This window comes from Anser cygnoides, chromosome 6 (assembly GCF_040182565.1).
Source record: "Anser cygnoides isolate HZ-2024a breed goose chromosome 6, Taihu_goose_T2T_genome, whole genome shotgun sequence".
Lineage (NCBI taxonomy): Eukaryota > Metazoa > Chordata > Aves > Anseriformes > Anatidae > Anser > Anser cygnoides.
In genome coordinates, this window is record NC_089878.1 from 5,522,766 (window position 1) to 5,549,936 (window position 27,171).

The 27,171-nt window shown below is 39.1% G+C and overlaps 1 protein-coding gene across 4 annotated transcripts in view; it reads right to left on the reverse strand.

Moving 5' to 3' along the window:
- Positions 1 to 27,171, reverse strand: part of GLS (glutaminase) — a 58,494-nt gene that overhangs the window by 3,294 nt on the left and 28,029 nt on the right. For 3 of the 4 annotated variants that reach the window (XM_066999049.1, XM_048058207.2, XM_066999050.1), the window contains exons 8-17: positions 26,168 to 26,200; positions 25,850 to 25,908; positions 24,604 to 24,670; positions 24,045 to 24,095; positions 21,508 to 21,684; positions 20,288 to 20,419; positions 18,634 to 18,726; positions 1,312 to 1,373; positions 222 to 298; positions 55 to 118 (exon numbers count right to left, since the gene is read on the reverse strand). In XM_066999049.1, the coding sequence (XP_066855150.1) occupies positions 55 to 118; positions 222 to 298; positions 1,312 to 1,373; positions 18,634 to 18,726; positions 20,288 to 20,419; positions 21,508 to 21,684; positions 24,045 to 24,095; positions 24,604 to 24,670; positions 25,850 to 25,908; positions 26,168 to 26,200 (815 nt within the window). Of the gene's footprint in view, positions 1 to 54; positions 119 to 221; positions 299 to 1,311; positions 1,374 to 14,362; positions 17,808 to 18,633; positions 18,727 to 20,287; positions 20,420 to 21,507; positions 21,685 to 24,044; positions 24,096 to 24,603; positions 24,671 to 25,849; positions 25,909 to 26,167; positions 26,201 to 27,171 lie in introns of those variants that run through there. The other variant, XM_066999051.1, reaches the window with a different exon arrangement.

Sequence of the window (27,171 nt, forward strand, 5' to 3'; positions counted from 1 at the left end):
GCAGTTGTGGAGCTAGAAAGCACCGAAATTCACCCGGGCTGTAAAGCCACTCACCGGTCTTTGGGGAAAGGGTTCACTTTGCATGCTTCCAGCAGGAACTTAACAACATCCACGTGTCCTGTAAGAAAAGCAGGACTGTGCGTGTATGTATTTATAGGCTTACATGTATTCGTGCACACACACAGTGTTAGAAAGCAGGTATATACAAGGTGAGACATTACCTTCTGCAGCTGCCACATGCAATGCTGTTCGGGAGTCGTAGTCCCTCTGCTCCATATCCATCCCTGACAGAGCAAATCTAAAAAAGAATTATGGAAAAAAGATTTACATAATTAAAATGAGTTACAAAGTTAGCATTGAACAATACACCACTGCTAAAACAATAAAACATCTCCTGCACGAGGATATAGATGGCAACAAAAAGTAAGGAAAGGGGCCCTAATTGCTTTGGCTTTAAAAATAAAGTAGGGGCTTAACTTTCTTCCTAGGGTCTAGCTGTTATAAACAAAAAAAAGTTAGAGCACCTTTACAGTCAATTTATCTGATCTAAAGCCAAACATGGGCAAGGCAGGTCGTGTAAAGCACAGGAAACTCCTGCCAGCTGGGGAAACCCAGGAAGGACTCCCAGGTTTGTAAATCCTGAACAGCATTAAGGTATTAGGAGAGCTCTTTCATCACACTGCATCGCTCAGGGACAGAGCTAAGCTACGCACATCCTTCCACCCACTAACGATACTTAGACATATTCTAGCTGAATTAATATGTTTATTTAGTCTTACAGTTACTCCTTTAAACACTGCCACATTCGATTCAAGATTTAGAAAGCAAAGCTAGATTTCCTAGCCTCTCCAACAACAAGGAGCGTTTTCCAACCTGAATTTCTGAGGCAGTTTCAGAGCTGAACTACAAAGCAGGCTAGAGTTCAGCTAGGGTTTTCTGCCATTGTAAGACTATTTAAGGAAACGTATTTCAGTATGATCCCAAGAAATGGAAAACAATGGGACTGCGGTATAGTACGAGGGTATCTTTTTGATGACTCGTTGTTTATTTTTTTAAACACATTGTTATACTTTTCTCTCTGTGCCTAGGTACGATTTTTCAAACCTTCTCTTTCAAAGATGTTCAACCAAACAAGGAGTCAGGCAAAATGTAACCATTAAAATGCCATAGCTAAAAGCGTGGTGGCAGAATATATTAAATTTCCAGCGCAGCCTGGATGTCCCCAGCATGAGCACAGCATACACTCATAAGTAAACAAGTGCAGATGCCAAACAAGCAGCTTTCCTGCTTTCAAACCCCACTGATTTTTACCTCCGGAGTGCAGACACATCTCCCGTGTAGGCAGCAAACAGCAGGTTTATCACAGACTTCACCTACAAAGAGAGATGATGCCCAGTTTATTCAGCTTCTTTCCTCAAAAAGAAAACAGATGGAAAACCCATGGAAGGCCAGCGTGGTCAACTGGTCCAATGCTCATGAACGGGTTCGTTTTGTCCTGCAAATTTTGGCCAGAGAAGCACACAGCATAGAAACACTGCAAGAATTCATTCCAGTTTGCTTTGCTACCCATACTTCTATGTCTCTGTCCAATGTTGAAGTCATAAGGAAAGTAAATGAAACAAAATGTGCGTGCCTATTCTGTGGTAACCAATATGACCTTTGTTGTATGGACAAGCAGTATTCTTCTCTCTTAGACTGCCTGATACTGACAGAGACAGCATCGCTTTGTGCAATTCACAAATCATAAACACCCTGTAAGACAAACTCGTTCTGGAAGAGTAAGTTGTTTGTTTTGTTTGTTTGTTTTACAGAGTAGACAATGTTAAGTCTGTTTTAGCAAAAGAGAAATAATGTTTTTGCTTTGTATTACAGATTTTGCTTGCATACATCTAATATAGAAGCTTTCCTCAAAGAGACATTTTAAGCAATTCTGTCACATGAAATCATTACAAGAAGAATGAGGTTTGTATGCAAAGGCAGAATAATTTTAGATCAAATTACATTGGGAAAGTCTCCAGCAAGTAGTGCTTTTCTAGCTGTATTAAATACTCAAATAAGGAATGATATTATTAGGCCCCAAGCCTCCTCCCATGTACATTTTTAACACATCCTGGCTATAACAACTGCAAGTTTTAACAAGAGACAGAACTGGTGGTTTTAAGCACACCACGTTGGTTTGCTTCCTTCACTGACGCTGCCAGTTGCAGGCACCACTCTGCAGTATTTCCCAGGAAGGTTTCTGAATGCCGGGTTACTTTTTAAGCTGAGTCTATGAAGTCCTGCTAACAGCCCCGAGCGCTGAGGGGCTGAGATGAAGGAGAAAGCTGGCGCTGCACTTGCCTTCCACGACGAGGGAGGAAGAAATAAAATAAATCATCCACCAACAAGTCTCCCATAGAGTTAGCTGCACGAAAACTTGCAGCTGTCATGAACACGGAGATTTGCACCACTAGAAGAAACCAGACAAGGGCAAACACCCTGCGCATCCTACATCTAACATCATTCACCAGGCTTTCAACGCTAAACCTCACACAGTCACCCAGAACATGAAAACCTCCTAAAAGGACGCAGATCTTTTATAGATGCCAGGCTGCAGACTGTATCTAAATGCAGGCATGGAAGGGGAATTCAGTTTCATAATCTTTACATTTCATCAGGATGATTCAGAAAGTTCTCCTTGCTGAGCACTGCTCCGTTCCTGGTGCCTGCAGGCGCAGCAGGCTGCCTGCGGTTAGTGCCCGAGCCAGAGGCAGGTCCTGCAGGTGCTGAGAGCTCCTCGGCTTTTTGGATTTAGCAAAAGCAAACGGCATTCTGTCCTGAACAAAACCGTTTCAGAAGGAACTGTACTTTTGGCTGGGCTTCTTTGCATTTCTGGAAATGCAAAAGTGTCTATTAAAACATAGTATAAAACAGCACACGTTCCTTCCTAAAAAAGCGCAGAAAAATCTAAACTTCAGTTCAAAAAAAGGAAATCTGAGAGGAAATGTGACTGCTCTCTGTACAACAGTAAAGGTAATGGGATACAAAAGCAGGGGAGAAACAAATTTAGCAGGAGGACAATTGTGGCAGAAAAACTATCCAAACTGGCCAGAAATGAATTCAAGCAAGAAAAAAGCAGGCACATTGTAGCCATCCCAGCTGAAACACACCTCCCTCCCATTGCGTTATCTGCCCCCATTTCAAGTGAGACTAATGATTTTAATTGAAGAATTGGACTAGATTTGCCAGCAACAAAGCAAACCTAGGCTCTGCAACCTCACCCTACTCTATCAGCAGCACAGTCCAGGCTAAAAAGTTAACAAGTTTCGTAAGGTATCAAATGAACCGCTCAAAATGCGGTAGTAAAAAGTGAATTAAATGATAAAAGTTAGAATCATCTGCCAAAACAAAATACAGCTTGAATTCAAAATAAGAACATACAGGATATACAAAGTAAGAATACACACGAGCATCTTCTGGTACATCACTTAAAGAACATATTGATCTAAATAGTAGATGTGAAATAATCACGTAAGAGGTCATCACTCCGATAAAGCTTTGACTGACTCAGCCCAGTGCTGGCAGTGGTCCTGCTTCAGGTAAGCAGTGGCAAGGTGACCGTGACCTCGAGAGCTCCTTTCCAACCAACAGCTCTGTGAGCCTGTGGATGAGCAGGTGAGCAGCACAGAAGAGAAAAACCGAGACCTGTTTTGTTGGTGAAGAACTACGCTGATGTGAAGTTAAAGGAAGGAAACATCCAGAGTTCAGAGAGGCAGGAAGCTACACCGCTGCTACAGGGCCATCAGATAAACACAGATAAAGGGGGCCAAAAGGGGAAAAAAAAGAAAACACCCCAAAAAGCAAGAACCAAACAAGATATAGCTCTAAAAAGGAAGGCTTGGCATTACAGTGACAATTAGTCTATTCCTACTGAGGTCGTTTTAAATACCTTAAGCCTGATCGTGCTAAAAACTTGAAGACATCTCCCTCAGATAGCATGAGTCAGACTTCAAACGCTGCACATAAACAGAGAAAGCACAGCAACACACGAGGGCTCCCTCACTGCTGAAGGGAGCACGTGTCCAGGGGACAGCAGACACATCCCTCTCCCCGATTTCTCTGTAAACAGGTTGTCAAAACACTTGGGTAAGACGTGACTGAAAATTTTTTCAGTGTATCGAGCTGAGAGAAGTTTCAGTGCCCATTTAGTTTGTGGTAAGCACATGAATACTGGAAGAGAACTTCAGCATATCTGATTAACCCCAAAGACCGGAGTGGTGTGTGGGAACAGCCTGGTAACAAAGCAGCCCTTCCTACCCCAAGCAGCCCACGCGAGACTTCCCTAAATAGCCTTAATCTGGTGATGGTTCAGAGAGAATCCCCATGCAAGGCTGAGCTGAGAGCCATGCACCTTAACACGGACAGGTCCAAAGGTCTTTTTTTTAACCTGCAGGGGAACAGCACAGGTACTGCTGCCTCCGGGATGCTTCTCAGCAGGGGACCTCCGCCAGCACAGCACCCAGAGCTCGCTGCAGCCGCTCTCTGCGCCAGGACAGGATGGAGAAACGAAGCCTGGCGATGGGAAGGGGGCTGCTCCACTGTGCTGCAGCTCAGCAGCTGTGCAAAGACAATAAATCCTTTAGAAAAAAATTAATTTAGCTCGGAGCTGGATTAATTCCACGAGAAGCTCTTAACTAAAAAAGGTCACTGAATCTGGGTTTTCATTTCCTATCGTGTCCTGCTTCCTGAGAGCACCCCCCCACGCCCAGTGATTTATTTGAAAACATGACAGATTTTACAGGCTGAGAAATATTACTGTTGGCTGCAGGGTTTTTCCAGGTGGCCGAGGATCCTGTCAAGCCCAACAGTTTGAAATGGTGCAGGTAATACAAACAAGGGTAATCAAACAGCCCCCCGGTCTTCCTCAAGTTCCCTTCACAGGATTTAGGGACACCATCGCAGCCCAGACTTCAAAAAAGATGTTCAAAATGTTGCAGGAAGAGGTTCTTTGAATGTGTAGTTTCCCAAAAACTTTGCAATGCCTGAACTTCACTAAGCACAGGATGGACCTCGCGTACTGACAGGAGACTTTTAAATGCAACCAGGCTAGGAAAAAGACAGGGCTGGCTGAGGCAAGCAGCCACCACTTCCTTGTCCCCCTTTCCCTCTCGAAGTGCCGCACTGAGAGCAGAGTTTGGGCATGCTACTTCCAACCCTACCCTCCCGGCCTGAAGGCCAAAGCTTTAAGTCCTGAAGTATCCCCCTGTGCAGCACAGAAGCACGGAGATAAATCAGGACAGACCTCAGCTGCGGCAGCTCAGGACTTGCCAACAGCCGGCTGCCACCACGCTGACCACAGCTCCCTGTTTTACTGGGATCTCAGGGCTCCCAGGTACAGGCAGGGCTGAGCAGCCACGGTAGGGAGGACAGAAGCGGGGATAAAACAGGGCAGGAGGCGGCTCTGGGCAGGGCACAGCAGGGAAGTCAGACCAACCTGCCTTCTCCAATGCACAGCACCACGAGGACTACCCCTGCTGCAGCACAGTTAATCTGCTTTTACGATACCTCGGCCACCTTCCCTTGGCACCCGCACCAGCAACGGAGGATGACGCAGCCGAGTTTTCCCCTCCGGTTACACACAAGCCTGACACATGCTATTGCACAACTGCAGATCAACCAGGAGGAAAGAGCAAGCACAACACACTCAGTAACTTCTCCTGCGGGGTCTGAGCTCGCTCCCTACACCGGCAAAAGTCACCCTGGTTTGGCAGCTGCATCACAGCGACACACGGAGCACACCGCACAGCTCTCGCCAAAAGGTCCCGCACCAAGTGCTAAGTGCGTGGCACTGCTAAGCCAGCTCAGCGCCGGATTAACGCCGAAATTCAAAAAATAGATTTTAAGCTAAGGATTAGGGAAGAGACCGGTGGTGCAATGAGGTCTTCTCATTCTCCTGACCTTTGCAAATGACCAGGTACTGATAAGTAACGTAAAAGCAAAGAGTTCACATGAACCAAAGTCATAAAAGCCCCCAAATCAACAAGTTGGACTCAACACTAGCAGGGTTTGGCTACTTTTCCTAAAGCTGACCCAATGCTGAGGGTTACCCGAGTACCCAGAAAAAGCAGTCATCCTTGCTGCTCTCCTGAGAAGTGACGAATTTTTAAATGCTCATTTCATCAGTGGGGGAAAAAAAATCCTAAACCTAAAATATGTCAATATAAATTTTGAAACAGCAGTGATGAGCTATTGAAGAGCCAGGTTCTACGATGAACGAGTAATTCAACCATGCTTAAACATAGCCTGTAGCTGAATTTCTCCCTGCACACACGGTTTCAAACTAAAATGGAGAAAGCACTTAAAAATTAGTTCTGAAGTTTCACCTTTGAAATTAAACAGGGAAAAAGAAACCAGGGACAAGTCTCAGAGAGGAATGCACTCATTTGTACATTCGCTCTTAAGACACTAGGCAGAACTGCTTAGTTTAAGAACTGACCACGTTCACATTTACAACTCATTTACAACAAACCCCAACCCTCATCTCCAGGGACTGCTGAAAAGGTTAGTGTGGAAAAATCACTATTCTAGTCTAAAAGACACATTTTTGCTTAAATACATCACTCTTCAATATGAAGCGAAGCTGCATTTTGTAGGGAAATCAATCTCAATCAAAAGCCAATGCCTTTGCTGCACAGCTTCTGCACTGCTTCCCCTGAAACAATGTAAAAGTTATTACCTGAAAGTAAGCAAAGAATTCACTTTTAAAGGTAAACGTCAGACTGAGCCATAAACATGTTACCCTCCAGTGGGTTTGTCAAAAGCACTTGTAATATATTACTATGAAAAACTAGAAAATTGTAATTCCTGGGGAAAATCTTTGTTCCGATTATACTAAAACTAATTGCAAGATATGTGAGCAAAATGCAGACACTTACATGTTAACCGCATACAGAAACTTTTAGAAATATCTGAAATTACAACCAAGGCGAGCTATTCCCTAAAACTTGTTTCTTCAGGGCTTCTCCCCATGCCCCCCCATGCCTATTTTCTGCATTACTAACCTTTGTTTCCTGACGTAATGTAAAAAAAAGTGCAAAAACAGAAGCTGCAAATACTTACTCCTCTGTGCTTTGAAACTTTAACACAGAAAATAAGATGGTCTTCCCCCCCCTTATTTCTAAGGCACCAATTTCTCTCCCTCTAGATGGTGCAAGCTCCTCTGTACAGCTGGTGACAGGCTGATACCCAGCTCCATCAGCTTTCACGAGCTGCGGGTGCAGCATTTATTTTTGGAGTCAAAGCAGCAACAGTAACTTTCAGAGCTGCTCCCTGGGAGATTATTTTTGGAGTCTCCCTAGTGGAATTCACTTGAAATGCTGCTTACGTGGCGATTATTTACATATGCACACTGTCGGTGGAAAGCTAATAGACTCATAAAACACTTGCTTATTCCTCAGTAACTGCCTTACAGTTTTGAGCAGTCGTGTTCAAACACAATTTGTATATACTGAAAATTTCTACTCGCCTGTGTTAAGGCTAGACCACAGCCAAACAGGAGGCTGCATTTTCACGTAGGCATGCCCACAGCAGCCTTAAACCAACTGTGCTGCTACAGCTGCACAGCCCTCAGGCAAGCCAGCAAGCTGGTTATTTACCCAGGTTCACAGAAGAGCTTCTCAGTCCTCCCTTGGCTCTACAATGCAGTAATAACAGCGCTAACAGCTTCCAGCACGAAGCTCCTCCGATGGGTGTGCTGCATTCACAACCCTGAAGGCTCACTCGAGTGCTCTGCACACACAGCCCCTTACTGCATCCAGGTGGTTGAGCTGATTACACAGAAAAACAAGGCACGTGTTATTTCATGCAATATTACTGCCTTTCCACAACCTTACACTTCATTAAAAGCAGTACAACCATGCTGGATAATTTCGTAAGATGGGCATTAAAAAAAATCTTTACATTATTGATCAGGTGCTTTACATTTACAAAAAATCTTTACATTATAGAGACAGGTGCTGCTGTTTGCTAACAAATATTAAGCAGCTCAGCCTCAGTCCCTGTTGCAGATGCCACGCTTGTACCTCAAAATAAGAAGCACTAAGCATACCAAATATACACACTGAAGATTTCTCTAGACACCAAAAAAACGTCATTAGCCCCTTCCTTCAACCTACGAACAGTCCATTTCCTTCACTGGAAAAGAGACTGGAGTCAGAGAGCAGTGCTCCTGGAGGGGAAGGCTGCACACAGAGGGCTCCCTCTCCTCTTTGCACCTACTCGCGTACTGCTTTTGAAGGGGTTCCCACCATTTGCATTTCCTCCAGTTTCAAACCTTACAGAGACAGGTAAAAAAGAAAAAGGCCAAAGCACTGGATTATGCCACCCAGAAGTACCAAATCTACAATAAATTGATTTTCTTTGCCCATCTCTGCTTGAAGCCCTTTTTTCATCAGTACTTTAAAATAATCTAGATATTGAAAAGTGTCTGTAAATGCTACTTGCTACACTCTAGCACATCAGAACTGTCCAGCTGGCTTTTCTGAGCTGTTGCTGTACTGTTTTGCAGATTATTAACGGTTTGGGACTAATTCCATTCAGGCTACTGAATAATTCTGAAGTATTAGTAAACTGACTGCGTTTAAGTTAGAAATAGGACTACTTAAAAACGAGTTGAGTTAATCTAGTAAATGTTTTGTTTAACCGTACCCAAGCGAAACATCTACTTACCTTCAGGAAGGGATTCTCTCAGAAAGCCCATGCCCATTACACGGCTCCGGAGACACATACAGCCCGCGGGGCGAGCCCAGACCCTCCTGCCCAGCAGTGGCCCTCGGCTCCCACCACCGCCTCCCCCAGCAGATGAGGAAGAATCAAACCTTCACCATACACACAGGTGGGGTGCAGAACACTGAAGATAAATATACTAGGATGAACACAGCCAATATAGCTCTGGTGTGGATACCCCCAAGCAGATGATCCTAAGTTCTTCCTACAGTAACAGGAAGCCTTTAGCCTCAACGAATGCTGAAACCTCATCGTGGCTTAGATGATGATGCAATGATGAGAGCTTCCCTCCCCATGCGCGCACACGGCTGGGAAAATGGGTATGGCTGGTAAAAGAGTAGCTAATCCTACCTGCTACTCACTAAGAATTATTTGTAGAAGTCCTACACTTGGCTTCAGTACCTCTGACCTTTGTTTTGGAGAAGACGATTGACTTCAAAAGGGAAGAACACTGGAGAAAGGAGAAACTTGAGTACAGAAACTGCTTTTATCACATTATGACAAGCACGATCACATTCAGTTCCACCTGCTGTTTCTGACTTCTGGTATCGATGAATCAACACATTTCCAATTTTGGAGACAACAGTATGAAGCCTATCACTGACTAAACTCCCAAAACCCTAAGTAAAAAATGTAATAGTCCTTCTGGACTGAAGACCTGAAGTTGGTTGATTCCACATACCAGCTATGAACAGCTATTTAAAGAAAACCTTTCATGAACATTCATAAAATGAAAACACTACAGCAACCAGAAATTTTGAAGACCTAATAAGCAAAAACTCAGTAACTCTAATGAACCAAGCAGTTCCAGAGCAGCGCAAATTAACAAGAGGAGTAATAGCGAAGTCAGCCTCACGCCTGTCCTCCTGCGCAAGGATATTGCTGTGGTGTTGTCTGCCGTGGGTGGTATGACAACAGATGAGTACGTAGACTTTTTTTGAACACAGCTTTTACTAAATCAAGTGAGACATTTAAGGCATAAAGACTTGCATCTTCCAAGTCAGAAAATGAAAATGAGGAAAAGTTTCTGTTTTGGGCAACGTGCATTTGCCATCAGTATTTTGGATGGAAATAGCTGAATCTTGCTGCTATGTCCAAAGCTCCAAAGTTATATAGAGAAAATTTTAACGACCTTCTCAAAGCCTTTACCTTTCTCTGCTGCCAAGAAAGTTTTAAAGCCAGACAAAAAGGATGTTTTGCCACTGAACTATGATGATTAGAAATTCCGAAATGGTAAAACAATAATTCTTGCAGAAAACCACAGCCAGAATCTTAGGGTCATCTCATGACATGGATTTTTGTATGCCCTTTTCAGTCCTTTCATGGACTAACCCCCTGCAAACACTGCTGCAACAAAAGGCACAGAAAATCTTAACAAGTGGGATGAACACTGATGAGTCGACTCTTTGAATGCAGGAGCGCAAACAAGAGCCTTTGAAGTAGTGGATACAGACATTACTAACACTGCAAACTTTGCAACCAAAGGACTGGGATCAACAACAGTCAAATGAATAAAGCCAAATGCTGATGAGTGCTTTAGTGACACTGGCTGCATTAAGCAGGCAGGACAAAAGAACGTCTGCCCTTTCAAGGACCTACTGACCACAACAGATATCTGCACCATCCAGCAGAGCAACGCTCCTGCTTTCCTGGCTGCAGGTATTTCACAATTCATGAATGGCTGTTTACTCTCAGCTACAAGACATTGAACCAGAATTATTCCAAAAATAATGGAAGATGGTTTTGGAGACACTTACCCAAGCTTTACAAGCAAGGAACTGACTACATCCAGCAGGCTGGAATGAGAATAGGAGAGGTCTTACGAGAAATTTGCACTCTACTCTTGTTGGAAGGATTGTTTCTGAACTATCAGCAACAAGTTCTAGCAACCTTCTTCTAATTTCCAGTCTATTTGTTACCTGTTTTTCTTCCATTGGTAGCACTTATTAACTTAAACAGATCTTCCACCTCCATGGTTTCACACCAAAGCCTTGGGAACAGTCATATTCCCCATTTGTACATCAGCCAAAACATACTCAGCTGTTCAGTTTATTCTCAAACAGAAGTTACATTAAGCAGTTGTCTTTGAACAAATACAGGCTGGTGAAGTTCAAAACAAGTCCTTTAAAAGAAGCGTGAAATGCAGTTATCATACAGGAAGCCACAGATACCCTTATAACCAGAGACAGGTCTACCAGTCCAAAAAAATCCATTCTGATACTGAACAAGTAATTCCTGACCAAACAATAAAGTTGCCTGCCTCGAGGAAAAAGTCGGACTGGTGAATCACATCAACAGGAAGCAAGCGACATTATCTCTGAACACAGAGTTGGGTGATAGGAACAATTCACTGTTTTGTTAATAATCAGTGTGATCACAAGCGGTCCCAGAAGTAACGCACTGTCCCTCAGCAAATAACCTATTTCCAAGTTTGCATTAGCCTGTTATACTAGAAAAAATACAGGACTAAAGCCCTTTCAAGTTCTTAAATCACTTTGAATAGCTTTTTAAAAAAATGAGAATCCAATAGGAAAATAAAGCAGGAAGTACAACGTTAGTTATGGCTTGACCAAAAGCATTACCCATGCCACTTGTAGGATTCCCTACTGGCCAACACACTTCCACACGATGGTAAGCTTACCACGCAAAGTGAAAAGACAGGAGTCAGCCACCACAAGCAACAAGAAAGGTAAATTTTAGCAGTCATTGTTTTTCCCAATATATTCTTCGGGATGGAAGTGGTAAAACTCTGGGATGCATTAACCAGTTGGGTTAGAGAGAACCCAGTCTTGGAGGTTTTCAACATTTCATTGGCAAAGTCCCTGAGCAACACGATCTAGCTGACATTAGATCCTGCTCTGAGCTGGAGGTTGGACAGGATGATCTCCAGGAGATCCCTTCCAAGCTCAACTTCAAGACCCTATGGTTTCACGCTTACAGCCAGTACAATTTCCTGCACTTCATACAAGTGGGTTATGATGATTGTACCCAGCCAGGTATAATTGTCCCGTTTTAAGAAAAGACACTGATGAAGACGAACTCCCAATTTACAGTGGACATAATATTTTAAAAACACCTGAATACTTTAAATTCTGCATACCAGCTGTTAGGCAACTCAAGAGAAAAGCCTACGTAACAGCACTTAGCAATTAAAGGTTCTTCCAAAGAAAAATAAACTCTGAAAATAACAGTTGCTGATTCTATTATCAAAATAATTACTTAGAATTTTCAGAATATTCAACAACGTAGAAGAACTTAACTGAAGCAATTTCACTGAAACAAACATGATGCTGGAAGCCAAACACATTAAGAGAAGTTCAAATAGAGGAAACAGACTTTATTTCAAGTCTGACCAAATAATCATGAAATTATCATACACTGAGCAGGAGAAGCACTACCAGCTGCCTGTAATTCATACGGTAGTAGTGCTACTTAACCTGAGAAGATCTGCTCTTACTGATCAGATACAGAGTTCAGAGGGAATCTGGAAAGAAGATATGCAGAAGACAACTTCTGCCTTTTTCAAGCAAAACAGGTATCAGGAAAACACAGAGACAATACTACAAAAAGCAGCAGCTAAGTGCCAGCTAGGTGAAAAATCAGAGCAGAGCATCAGCTAAAACAGCAAGTGTTACCTTAGAACAGTTACGCTCCACCATGTGTCCACTGCATAAATGAAATGTATGAAAGTACAGCTGACTGAAACATCTTTGAGGGCAAAAAAGATGTTCTAGAATTCCTTCCTTTACCCCTTGTCCTTTGTTCATTGTTCAACCCCATTTCCTCATCACATTTAATGCTGAAGTGACAGTGCGTTATTCTCCAAACACAAACACACCTCTTACCCTTTCTAAAAACCTGCAGTTAGCTGTAACAGCCTTACTACAGGTCATGCCTCCACATTAGCTTCACTGCCTACATTATATTTTAAAGCATTTAAACTGGTGCTAAACTTGCTGCCAGCACACTTCTGCCAGCCTAAATTCTATTTCAGAACTTGATTTAGTTAAGCTGTAGCTTCAGATACAACCGTTATGCAAGGCTCACTGTGCACAGAAAAAAAAACATATGCTTATTTTCTGAAGTAACTCGATTACGTGAAGAGCTGTGCCACTCTTAAGGCCTGCAAAAAAAAATAAATGGTAAGTATTCAGAAGTCTGCAGAAAGCATTATTAGAAGCTAATAATGTAAGATAAATTTTACCTGAAAAGCAAAGAGAAACAGGACATTTCTGTTTTGTATACAATGCTCTCTAGAAGGGACAAATGTTACATCAGGAACTACTATTGATTCTAAGCAGGTAGTTTAATAATTTAGACTGCAAACTATTCAACATAGCAGGACTTAAGTTCCTGAAACAGAATGGGACTGAGCATTACCCATCCTTCAAAAGCATTGCATTACACACACTATTGAGTCATATTTTCCAGAGGGGACAAGAAGTACAGAACACACAAGATATTAGCATGATTTAACAAAATAGATAAATGAATTCAAGTTTTAGTTAACTATCTACCTGATTAAACCTTCTTGCCATTCCTTCAACTACAGTAGACGTTTATGACATTCAAATTCCTCAGCAAAGAGACACTGCACCAAGATAAACCATTAGGTCTGTTAGGTCACCCCAGCTCTGCTGTTCTTTCTCTGGAAAAGCTGCTTCTAAATTTCAACCTTCATTTTCCATCAGAAAACAAGTATTTGAACTCAAAAAAATAGTCAAATCATACAATGTTTGGGATAATAAAACACTGTTGTATAAACATTATATATGATTGAACATAACATATAAACATTATATATGATGAAACTCAAAATTAACTACTCTGCTTGTGCATCAATGACATGTATCATGACCAAGAGAAATAATTAACAATCAAAAACTATTAAAGATTAATTAAGCAATATATTCTTGCCCTCCCTCTGCCCTCCTCCTCCCACCCAACTCCATTCCCTTTTTATTCGTCTACCCACCCACTGGTCTTCTGACAAAAAAAGCACAATGAAAAACAAACTGCAATAGACAAAAAACATCTAGAGTAAATCATCTGTACTCCTCTCTGTATCTACCACTGTTCTGCCTTATCTTCATGACTTTTACATAAACTCTTTTGATATATGCTGTATTTATTATGTACAATGAGGACACAGCTCATTTTCAAATAGCACAGTACAAGTAACTGCAGTTTAAGAACCAAGCAACAGAAAAGCTAGATCAATAATTATTGCTGTCCCCAGCACAGGGATGTCTCTACAGAAAGCGTCTCGTCTCAGAATCATATACATTATAGACCGACCCAACTCCTATTTAACATCTTGAATAAATTTTCACATGAAAAAAAAGCAAGCCTGGGACATAGGATACATGCTTTGCCAGGAAGAGAGCTACAGCTAGCAGTTGTTCAGACCCCTCTGTCGCTACCACAAGGACATGGTTTTTGGACCAACTTCCTCGCTTGATTTATTAACAACTCTATTTTTTACTTCTTAATGCTCCCTATCAACGGTTACTACTCTGGCTCTGGCCCCATTAACCACATTTTCCAAGCAACTCAATTAGTATCTTTAAAACCACACAAAAACACAACAACACGAATATCCTACCGCACCATGACATTTTTATTAGCAAAGTTGCAGTAAGGAGGTTTTGCTACTCTGATTTTTGCTTTCAAGATAACAGCTCAAAGAGAAAAATAATTAAATCATTGTACAAAATGTTTAAGAAATCTTCGGAAGGTTTTCAATGACCCATTTAAGTAAATCTGCTAGGCCTATCTAGTTTTCCAGAACTTTATTGCTCTTTAGAATAGAGTGCTCCCTATTTCACTTCAGCCTCAAAAAGGTGTTTGAGCAAATCTGTTCGCCATTGAGTGAAAAAAATACAATAAAATCAGCTTAAAATAAATTTATTAAACAATACAAAAATAAGCATGCTGGAAATTGAGATACATAAATAACATACAATGCAAATGAAAAATGGAAAACGAGACAGGTAACTTAACAACTGAGCCAAAAGGTACAACACAAATGCTAAAATAAAACTTCCAAAAGCATTTACATTTCTAATGAAATGTTAATGATGCCAACAAAGAAAAACGAACAAACAGCTAAAATGCTTGAATATCAAGAATTGCTATTACTGTAGCACAGGTGACACTAAAACTGTTGCAGACTTCCACCGTTCAATGACTAGCCTCTAGCACCACATTCTTTCAGACCCACTCACCAAACATCGTCCGGGCATGGGCAAGCTGCCGTGGCAGACCAAAAACTCTGATCCCTGCTACCTGCGTAGCCTGCCATCACTGAGAGCCATCTGCAGACACGTCAGGCCGGAAGGAGACCCCCTGAATGCAGGCCAGTTGCAAAGTACTTGGTCCAAAGGAGTCTAGTCCCTCCAAACTAGAGGCTGGCCTAAGTTCTGAGACAGGCTTCAAGAGCATATATTACAGAACTGTAATATATTATCTAAAGTAAAGACTGTGTAAGCTGTACCCTAAAGGTTCTTACTATGCATATTGAAGATTGACTTGTCTCCTTGATTTTGTTTTCGAATTTCCCAAACAGAGCTTGTGTCTAGCACAAGTTTTGGTAAGTAATTTATATTTACAAGATGTTCACTTTCAGATTTTAACTCAGATGGAACAATTGCCCATCTTCATCTAAGTTTTTAGTTGCAAATCCTGCATCACACCTTCTCAGTTTTTAATTAAATCAGTAATCAGCAACATGTAACCACTGTAAATACTTCTCATTAGCAGCACAGACACATTACCTTCCCTCTTGCAATCGAGGGTACTTCAGGTAACCACAGTTCTGCAGGATCTGAATACTTGTTATGTCTCTAACTACTACTTCACTGAAAAAACCTCAAACAGGTGAGAAATTTTTATAGTTCAAGACTTTGCCTTTACTTATTTCCAAGGTAAGCAATGACAAACCTAATGCCAAACATCAGTGATAAAGAATAGCCATTATTCAGCAATTTATCACTGACATCTGTCCCACAGACTTGCTTGTTTATTCCACTAGGACTTGAAATTCACCAAATAGTGATTTTCTGTATTGTTTTGCTTGAACATTTTAAACACAGGCTTCAAACTAAGGAAGCTCATCCTTTTTCAATACATTGCTAGATGAAGATTATTCAGGGTTAAGTCAGAGCTTATTGCATATATTAGTATTATTTAAAATGTTTATGCAAGACTAACAATACCTAAACAAAATAATTAAGAACAGCTTGCTTCCTCACAGAACATAAGTTTTGCTCCTTGATTGACAAACATCTATGTGAGACAAAAAGGGGCAGGAAAACCATAACTTTCCCCTTATGCAAAACTAACGCATAAATGCGTTTTGGAGCTTCGGATAACCAAAAAATGGAGAGCAATTGGGATGGGCAGGCAGGGAGAAGGGGTGGAGTTGTTGCTAAGGAATCATCCATCATTACCTCTTAAAATCCTCAATGAGCTTTAATGCACATAGATGAAGGAATAGCATTTATCATTATTTGGACAAGTTTTCCAGAGTTTTATAAAAAATGATTCTGCGTGAGGCACACCGGAAGGTGGAATACATCCAATTATCTGCAGGCTTATACAGGACAAAATTTTATAAAGATATACAATTGTTTTCTAAGACTTTTAGTATCATTCAGAATCTCAAAATAGCTACAGGTTAAATCTGTGCCCTCTGTCCAGCACTGCCTACTGAACCTATCTGAAGCCTGCATGCACCATTTCCTTATCCTACTCAGGACACTTATAGCAAGTGTAAATATCAAGTTATTTAAGTTAGCAGATGTAGTTTCCTGTAAGAGAATCCAAGTCCTGATTCTCTGCAAGCTGGCAGAGGTGCAAACTTGCTAACGCTTGAAAAAGGAGCAACTGATAACTTTAAAATTTGCTCGGGTAAAAATAAATGAGACCTCTAACCATATATATGAACATGCACACACATTAGCGGCTGAAAAATAAGTTAATTGTAAACAGTTTTAATATCATCTATCAAAATGCTTTACTCTGAATACATTTCCTGCTCACTACTCTGTTGGTTAGCACTCTAAAACTAGGATTGCTTACATTCCTCTCTAGGGTGGAGCACAGCATTATTAGTAAGGCAGACTTCTGAGTCATAACTACCAACAGGCAGTGCAGGCAGCTAGCAAGACACAAGATAGTTTGCTAAGAAATCTTTCTGCTATATTAGTCAACTTGCAAACAAGGCAAGTTTTTTTCCTCTTCTGTCCCAGGCCTCCCCAGCCATTTTTGCTCTTTTTAATTCACTATTAGCATTAATAATGATTAAAGTTCTGATAAAAAAATACATCATTTTCACTAGCATGGCATATCTAAGGGATCCATTTCTGGTCAAAGCAATTTAAAAGTTTCTACTAAAGTAAAGGATACAATAATAACGTGACTCTGAACCTAACTCCACTTAATTTGGAGATTGTGTTTACTGTATTTTGCTGACATTATGTTGCTTTGTATTTTAATTAAAATTCTTCTGTCTTCACATGCTGAACCTGATCAGGGGACACATCTTAAGTTCTTGCTTAGCTCTAATATTAATTTACTTAAAATTCTCAGATATGAACAAAAATACACAGATATACACAAGACGTATATCTTTGAAAACATTCAGATTTACCTTTTTTTTTTTTTAAGTAAACGTGCTTTAAGTTAACTACAAGAGTCATTTAACAGTTTTGGTTTTCGTTGTGTGCGCTTTTTTCCTTGAACTTTGACAGCATTTTTGGTATAGCATACAGAATTTACACAAAATTTATATATAAATGAAGATACCAGGCAAACAATATTCAGACTGAAGTTAAATCTAGAGATGCTTGAGGGTTTTTAAAATGTAGAATTTAACGGAACTAGAACCCATTCACTTAGTTTTGCTCTCCCCGACCTTCCATTCTATACACTACGGTTCTGGAGATGTCCTCGTTTGATTCAGGTGACACTTTTTTCCATACTGTTTCTTTTAAAGCAAGTTCTTGCTGGAGATTCTCATAGTCCATTGGTCCAAAGGAATGCTAGTTGTTCAAGCAACATACATTATTTATTAGTGTATTTGAAGGAAAAAAATCCAAATCTGCAATCAATGCTAAAAGACTCAAGTTTTTCACCTCTTCACATGTAAACTGTTATTTTTTGTTCTCCAGTTATAAACAATTCAAATCCAAATTGAGTATTTTTCAGATGCATGCATGCAAATATTTAGAAGCACTTCAACAATCACTCTCCTGTATCTTCTCCCACTGAAATCTTCATGCCTTAGTTAAAACATTAATCATAATCTCAAGCACCCTCACACTTATCTTTTGTGCATGAAGCTGGATTAGATTCAGTTCTTTCCCAGCGACTGCTTATACCACTTCCTTAATAACAGGCACTGGTCTACAGCAACCTAAGGCCTGCTCTCACTGCCTGTGCAACTCTCGGCAAATAACGTGGTCTCAGAGATATATCACTGTGAAAAAAGACTGAACATACATCTCATGCATTCCAGCACAGAACAAAAGACTAAGCTCCCCAGCTTGTCAATTTTATTTTATTTTTATTAAAAGGCAACCATAACAGCAGTTCTTAGTGACTCACATCAGATACCGTATGCTTACTCTAGCGAGGGAGATGAACTTGCATGAGATAGAGTTACAAATCTAATATGGAATTCTACTATACAAAACCCTGTCATTGTGTGGTCCACCCAGGTAAGTGTCCACTAATTATGTGCATGATTAGTTTATCTGAAAACTTTGATGCAATACATGTCATTGAGCAGTTTTGCACTTAGCGAAGAACTCTCCATATTTCATCTGATGTCTACATGCAATACTCACTAAAAAAGTTTTAACTTACCCGCTGATCACCACCTTCTCTGCGAGGATCAAGCTTTTTTGCAAAGTGTCTCAAATTATCGTAATTATGGAAATTGCACAAAGAAACCAGATCCTGCAAATATTTAAATAACGTAAGTTATTTTCTATATATGGTAGTCAAATGCATATGATACAATATTAGCACTCTACATATGAAGTTCTACATCATATCATAGTAACTTAAACCAGTAGGAAAAGCTTATTCAATAAATTAGTACCAATGTCTGTAAGGCTCTTTGAATGTAACACAATGATACGAGTATGTTTTAATAACAATATTAAACACACTTTTTAAAAAAGCAAAGAACAGACAGCAATTTGCAGAGTATCTATGGGCTGGTCTATTATATAAAACTCGAAAATTCCATCAATAGTATGAAACAAGAAAACGTATGACATAATAGACTTAAATTTGGTTTGAATCTTATATTAAAATTTATAATTGCACAACGTGGCTATAATATTACATTTGAAAAACAGAATGCTACACTCACATTACTTGTGTGCCATGATCATCTATCAGGTTTTAGGTCTCATTTTAACACCGGTAAGTGCAGTAATTCCTTCACCTACTGGTTTTTATTTTTAGTGACTTGATAATTCAAGGTATCAAGTGCAAGACTTCCATATCAAAGGTTTAAAAATATTTAGGCTACAACAGGTAACTTTGTACTGCACAGCTGGATGGAAAGTTGTAATTGCTGCTCATCCACAAACTGAAACCTTACACACTGTAAATCCCATGCTGTTGTGGATAAGCTAAGTGAAGGCTACTCATACAAGTATTTACATCCCAGGTTCTAAAGTCCATCCAAACTAGTATCAGTGCAGATTTACTGTTATTGCTACTGAGGAAGAAGAACAAAAATGTTTGCCTTCAACTTCCAATGCATTACTAAAAATCCTAAGTTTCCTATGGGACTCTAGAGAGCCTACTATTTTCTTGAAACTTTGTTCTGTTTTCCATTTGTCATTACTTAATGAGTATTGCAAGGTTGATTTAGGCAGAGAGTAATAACGATGACACTTCTTTTTTAAATTCTCCTCTCCCACAAAGAATGTTTATTTGTCATTTAAAAAAAACTATATAAAATCTTTGCTGTTTCTAACACTGTTGTCAGACTGTCCACAGCTCTTTCAAATCAAAAGACAATGCTAGGACTAGCTTGCCAGCAACTGCATCTGATGTATGAAGGTCTTGTGTATCAGATTTACAGAAATCTGCTTTAAAAGATCAATCAGAACAGCAATATTTCTTTGGAATCTTTTTCCTTTTATTACAATAAGAACAGCTGCATTTCTTATGTTTTGAAAATTGATTCCTTCATGACTGTAGAGGAAGAGAATCCAACAGATAAAGCTCCACACCTTCTAATGCAGCATACAGGAGACTGATGCCTTTGTTAGGTCAAAGTATTTCTTGTATTTTTTTTTAAATGCTCACAAAATTTAAGTGCTATTTATTATTAGAATGTAAGCATCTTGTCTTTTCACAGACTCTCACCCTTGGATCAGATGAAATTGCTACATATGAAAGAATGAAGAATCACTATTTAATCCAGTGAGGTCTCAGCTATACCAACTGAAACTCAGTAAGCACCAGCTGCAAAAGAAAAAAAGGCAATGCTGCTTACATGACAAAAATGGATTCCTTTAACGCTGTTGCCCATCTTGTCCAAAGGAGGAGACCAGCACATCAAGCCCATAACATTAGGAACAACCAGAAGAATCCCACCAGCAACTCCAGATTTTGCAGGAAGACCAACCTATAAAGTAAGCAGAGAGTCATTGTCCTCTGCATGCATGCAATGTATTTTACTGAAGATTGTTACACAGCATTTGTATGAGGTAGATCTGGAAAGCACTTTTAAGCTGACAAAGCATTATTACCTATTTCTTTTTAGGCAGACAGTAACTTGAACCACAGTTCATGGCTATCTGAGGTATGTGGTCAAAGATATTTGCTCTCAGTAGCACAGAAGCCAGTGATATAGCAAAAAAGATAATCCAAATCTCTCTGTTGTAATAAAGCAATTATGACTAAGCAGTAATATATATGGTTTGTCTGTCATGAAGAGTTTGCACAATGGGATTAGTACAAAGCTATATAAATATTTAATGGAAAAGGTAAACAAACAAGAAAACAGAAGAGCCTGCCCATAAAGTCATTAAACAACCCAGCTATTTACAGTCCGGATAAAGCTGGTGCTTCCCCCTCAATAGGAACTAATGTCTCATATCCCCATATTTCAGTAAGCAGTAACTTCTTAGGTCACACAAAGCACCATAGTCAATTTTACAAGTTTGCAACAAGGAAAATTGAAAATGCTAAAAACAACACACTGAAAACACAAGTTGCAGCACGTTTAAATACTTGCTTAAAAGAAACATACTGACGGACATAGAAACATGCTACGTGTTGTGCACAGCTTCCACTTACAATACATGAGGATGATTTATGAAACAGCCTGAATCAAAGAAAAAGCAACTGCTAGCAAAAACTTCTTGCTATCTTCTACTCCCATACATCAGGATTCTTTCAGCTATGCTTACATCTGCATCAGTCACCTGTTTCTCTCACGAACAGCCTTTAAGGTTTAAGTATGTGTCAGGGTGAAAAGGATTCCCAAACGTGAAGTGGGAGATTATACTCATGTACTTCAAGGTATTGCATACAAGTAGTGCCATGGATTCCAGGAGATATTTTTCCCATACACTGTTTCAATTCCTAAACAATTCATATAATGCCTCCCCCTGCCCTGCAAAAGTAGGCAAGCAAGCCCCTGAAGATGGAATAAAATAGCACAGATTAGTCTTCCTAGTCAGCTCTAATGAATATCTGAAAACTACTTACATGGAAGGCAAACTGCCCTGAAAAGTCGTACATGCCACACGAATGCATTAAACTCAAGGTATTCCGGACTGCTTCAGGACTCAGGACTCTTTCACCAGTGATTGGACAAAAGCCACCATTAGCCAGAGTTGCTGCCATCACACTTGCTGACTCACAGGTTACTTCTATTGAGCAAAGCTTATGAAAAAGAAATTTATGTTATAAGAACTGGTAACTCTAGCACAATATGGTCCACTATAGCAGGATCAACAATGTCTCTACAGAAATAACATTTCATTAAATAACTTGCACCATAATATTTGTTACAGATGATGCTAGTAGCATCAATCAATATGGTCTGAATCTTCCTACTATAAAGATATAAAGATCCCAGTGACAGTGTTTGCAAGCCTTTTTAGTAGTTTGGGACAGTATTTTTCCACGGGTTAGTGTCTCAGCTTCATTCCTCCCCCCACCCACCTTATGTTGTTTTGAAAGGAAGAGGTCTGGAAAACTATCTCAATATTCTGCATCTGCTTAAATGGCAAAGCCATAAATTAACTTTTTTCAATTTGAGTTTTTTTTTTTTAAGTTTTAGAAGACCACACTATCTATTAAAAGTACATTTCAAAGCTGCAAAGTCTAGCACATACAAGTCTTAATGCCAGCACTTCCTGCTGATGCAGCCTTATTTTTACCTTTGTCTCATATATGCTTTATGATGTATTAGTGATATGACCACATGTTTGTCTCTCCCAGGATCCCTGCTTCAGTACAGACTATACATACTTTGGTGACACATCAGGAAATGTGATATGATGCCATCACCTGATGCTGCCTCATTTCTGCAGAAACCAAAAGATAAGCTGGTTTCAACCTGAAGCTGAAATGCTACTCTGAAAAGTAAACAAACTAGTGCTTGTACTTTTGATTTGCCAAACAGTCATTACATGATACTTCATGAAGTTACCTAATCCAAGTTTTCATGGGTAGTTACTACCTGGAATTCTTATTTTCCGGCTGCCAAACTCAATACATCCTAGTCCAATCAACTGGAGTTGCAAATCAAGAGAACGTCTGAGACGCATCTAAAATAGCAACTGTGTTTTAAACATATGAAGCATTACAGAATATCACCTACTTTGAAGAAAGCGTTTCTAGGTTCTCATTTTCAGCACCTACATTTTGTACCTTAGTTTTGCAAAATAACAGTAATTCTTCCTCACTTTACAGAGGTAATATGAAACCAAGTTTATTACTGCTTAGAAAGTTCCCAGTTACACTAATGAGGAAGCAGCAATACAGGAGAAAAAATAGCCTTTAAAGTATAATCTGAGTGCAGAAAAATAAGCTCTGTGCGATGAGAAGAAAACATCAAATTGCCACTCAATATACATGCCCCCTGTTATCTGAGTATGGGGTGGAAAGGGGATTTTGTAAGGGAAAAGTAAGTGACAGAGCCATGAAATTCGGGCTCAAAATGCACAATAAAGCCAAATTAAAACTGTATTAGAAAATTTAGCGTTGGCCTTTCTTAACTTATGAATAGCTTTGCACTCAGAAGCATATTAGAACTTGTTGTGGGACAGAAAGCATTTTAAAATGGATGTTTAAACAGTACTTTGAAAAAAATCAGTTTGTTCTGTGATAACAGTTCAAAGTAGACTATTAGTTTGTATCTAGTTTCCAACTTAATAAGTGGTCAACAGTCCAATTTACATACACAATTTATAAACAGTCATTCACTTTAAAGGCTGGAACAGATATATCCCAATACAAGGCTCAGATAAAAATCTGCACTTAAAAACAGTTTCTAACTTGCACAGGTAAGAACAAGTATCATGAATCAAAAACAGACTCCTTTTGAGAACCGATTTTTTTTTTTTTTTTAAACACTTCCCCAGACAGACTGGATCAGTAACACAACTTGAACTGGCTCCAGAACTACATGCAACAGAGAATTGTTATTTTTTTTCTTTTTAAGGAAAGCCTTACTGACAAAATACCTCACACTTGCCAAGTTGTCATTTTGTGACAGTTGCAAATAATTAGCTAAAGTGAGGAAAATAACACGGGGGAAGGAAGAATGCATTTGACTAGATTCTTTGTTTTACTCAAAAGTAAAAAGTTAAGAAAGGAGGAGATATTCATGTTATTTCATTTATAACACTACACTTAAACTTACAATAGGACATGCAAATACTATTCTAGTTATGTCAGAGTTCAACATCCTCCACAGTACAATAAAGAGCAGCAACTCGAAGCAGCAGAAATATTTTAAACTCATTGAAATAACACAGGACAGGACAAGCTTCTGAACTACTTGTGCTTTAAAGACATTTGCTAGTTTGCATTAACAATAAAGACACCTAAGTACATCATCTAAACAGAAGCAAATCTGGATACATTAAGTGTACATCATTTATTTCCAAACAGTTTAACTGATGCTGACAAATCTAATTATAGGCCATTAAAACCTTTTTATGAATAAATCAGTTTCTATTGTTTATAACAGTAATCCCAAACCCATTCTAAGTCTCAATTTTAGAGTTAGTTACCTGAAAATAGAAGTCTAGGATAGCAACCATATCTGTGCCTTCCGGAAAGCACTGAATGAGGGTAAAAAAATAAATCTTTAGGTAAAGTTGCACACAGACAAAATTAAACCATATTCTTATCAGCATATGAAACACTAGGCAGATCTTAAACACTTATTTTAATGTAACAAGTAGAAAAAAATCACTTCCCATTGAAAAATAATACTATGAAGTCAACAAAGCTAGGTGTTAAAATATTTTTGGTACAGCTTTAAACAGCTTTAAATCATTGAGTTGCAAAATGCACCTAAAGTCTTATAACGTTATCTGTACAGCACAGTTTATATATTTTAGCCATGATAATTTATTTGTCCTATGATACAGAAACAAGGTTACAAGTATCCAATGAAAATGACACATGTATTCACACCCTAAATGAGACAGGGCATTTTGAGTACAATACACATAGAATATTACAAAAGTTTGTGTCATTCTGAACATCAAGTGAAAGAAATTAAGAACACTGATAGACTGTGAAAAGCACTGAACCTTCAAAATATGATAAACAAAAGCGATCAACCTTTTTTTCTTTCAAGTAGTAGCCAATTGCAAAGTTTCTATCTCCACTCTCTCTCTCGGACTGGAACCTTGAAATAAATAAAGAAGAGAGATCAAGCTTTCAAAAGTGTTGAAGTTCAGAGAAGCATGACATAGCTCAATAAAACTGCACACGAAGGACACATTACTTCTTAACACAAACATTTTATTAACAAATTGCCATAAAAGCTCACCCCAGTACACCCTGCTGGAGTGAATTAAGTCAGAGTCAAGCTTCAACAGCTGAATATATATAGTACTGGTTTACCTATACATACACAAGCTGACTTGCAGGTAAGAGAGAAGTGCAAGATCCTACTCTCAAAAGCACTCCTAAACAGGCAGTGGCAGAAAGAAACACCTGACAATAAGCTGTAGTGAAAGGGTCATTCACTGACAACATGGACCAAACTAGAGAGGAACTCGAGGATCACATTAAAGTAATGACCAGACTGACGTCTGCACTGTTCATCATGATGATTAAGTTAAGGATGAAACCTAAAGAAGGAATCTGTATGGATACAAGGACAGGTAATTCTCTCCTACCTGGTTATTCTATTACATTTATATAGAAAGACAAGAGTCGCAGTGAGAGCTAGTACTTTCCATGGTAAGCACTTTGACGCAAACAACATGCAGGAAAAACACATGCTGCTGCTTCTGTCCATGCGCACGCCAACTAGCACCCTGGATGCCGCTCTGTGTGGAATCTTTAAAATTTTTTCACAATGCTGCCTCAAAAAGCTCTCAAGATTTCTGAAATGCTACATATTGAGTTATCTAGGGAAACGGGGGAATTATTTTGGAAAAGAATTTAAATACAGCAAGTAAAAAGCATGAAGAGTTCCAACTGTATCAAGTTTGCTTTCTCAACATTTGATACACAACCATTAGCACGCACACTTTAATTTTTAATATGAATGCCCAGAAGGTAAGAGTTGCACGCACTTACAGCTCTCAGAGCCATAGCATCATAGCACTACAACAGAATAATGACATTTCAAAGAGAAAATGAACACTTCAATGTCAGATACAGCCACAGTGATGATATCCATAGACATGCACAACTTTATTTCCTGATAATTTTAAGCCAAAGATAGACCCTATGACATCAGGGATGAAATTATGGTTTCCATTTTAAGTAACCAAACTTTGCTCTAAACTCATAATGCCAACTGTCAGTTGAGGTATTTTTCACCTAACTTTATTAGGTACAGAAAAATACTCACGTAGCATTACTGAATCCAACATACTCATTACCAGCCATTTTATTCATGAATTGCATCACCTGTTAAAGACAGAGAGGAGGGAGAAAAAAAACATGCTAACATGTTCCAACATAAAAAAGTTGTAACTGATCAACTTTCAACCCAGCCTTACCCTAAGACCTATCTTGTAACAAAATTTTGCAAACGCAATCCAAATCATGAGATGCTTAAACAACCAAACACAAACTTAAGGACTAAAATTTCACATGCAGTTCGTTTGCCATACTGAGACTACAATCACTCATTTTAGTTAGAAGAAAGGAATATCAGTTCACTTACGTAGTCAAACTTTTCTGCATTATTTGCTCCTTGCTGCAAGAAAAGAAAAAATAATTTACAAAAATGTTAACATAAGGAACAAATTAGTTCACTTAACATCTTTAGGGTTTTTATTGCATATAACTAAGGTATGAAGCTAATTAAGAATAAGGTACTAAAATCATTTAATATATTAATGAAAAATTAAAGTGTTAAGTAAATCTTTAACTATCATTTAAGAAAGAAATCCTATAAGAGTTATCAAACACCTGCATGTTGAAAATGAATTTAAACTGAAAGAGGTATGCTTTATTTTAAGCGCTCTCTACTCAACTTTATGTATTTAACACAAGTAATAGTACTTAAAGCAAAAAAAAATATAAAAATAACTACAGTTGGGATAATTATAATGAAAACACTAACTTTTTATAGATTAGTAACCATAGGTAGTCTTACATTACCAATAGAGCTGAGCATAGCAAAATTCAGGCTACTGAGGCTAAAATATTTTCCATGGCTAGTGCCCATACTAAGAATTTGGATTGAAGACTTAAAGTGTTACCCCTTACTATGAAAATAATTGCATTTAATCAAAAGTATCTGATTTAATAGCTGATTAGTGTCCTACCTATTAAAAAGTAAACAAAAAATATAATTTCACATCATACAGGACAGTACATCACTTTGCTAACAACATAAAGTAAAATATAAAACAAAATAATAAGGATGCTAGGACACTTAATTCTTAAGATCAAAGGGTTGTTTGCTTTGTTCTTGTTTCTTTCCTCTGGGGAGAGGATGGGGGTGTAGGTGTGAGGGGTGTTATTTGGGGCTTTTCTTTTTTTCCTTTTAAGAACAGTCTCAAATTTAGTAGCTGCCAGTTAAGGATGTATTGATTCTTTATTGTTATCTGACAGGTGACCTTTCACGAATTCCTGTAGCAAGATATTGAAATAAAGGTGGGAGATTTAAGAAAAAGTGCATGGTCGACTGGGGGGAAGGGGGATTGAGCTAATTTTTTGAAG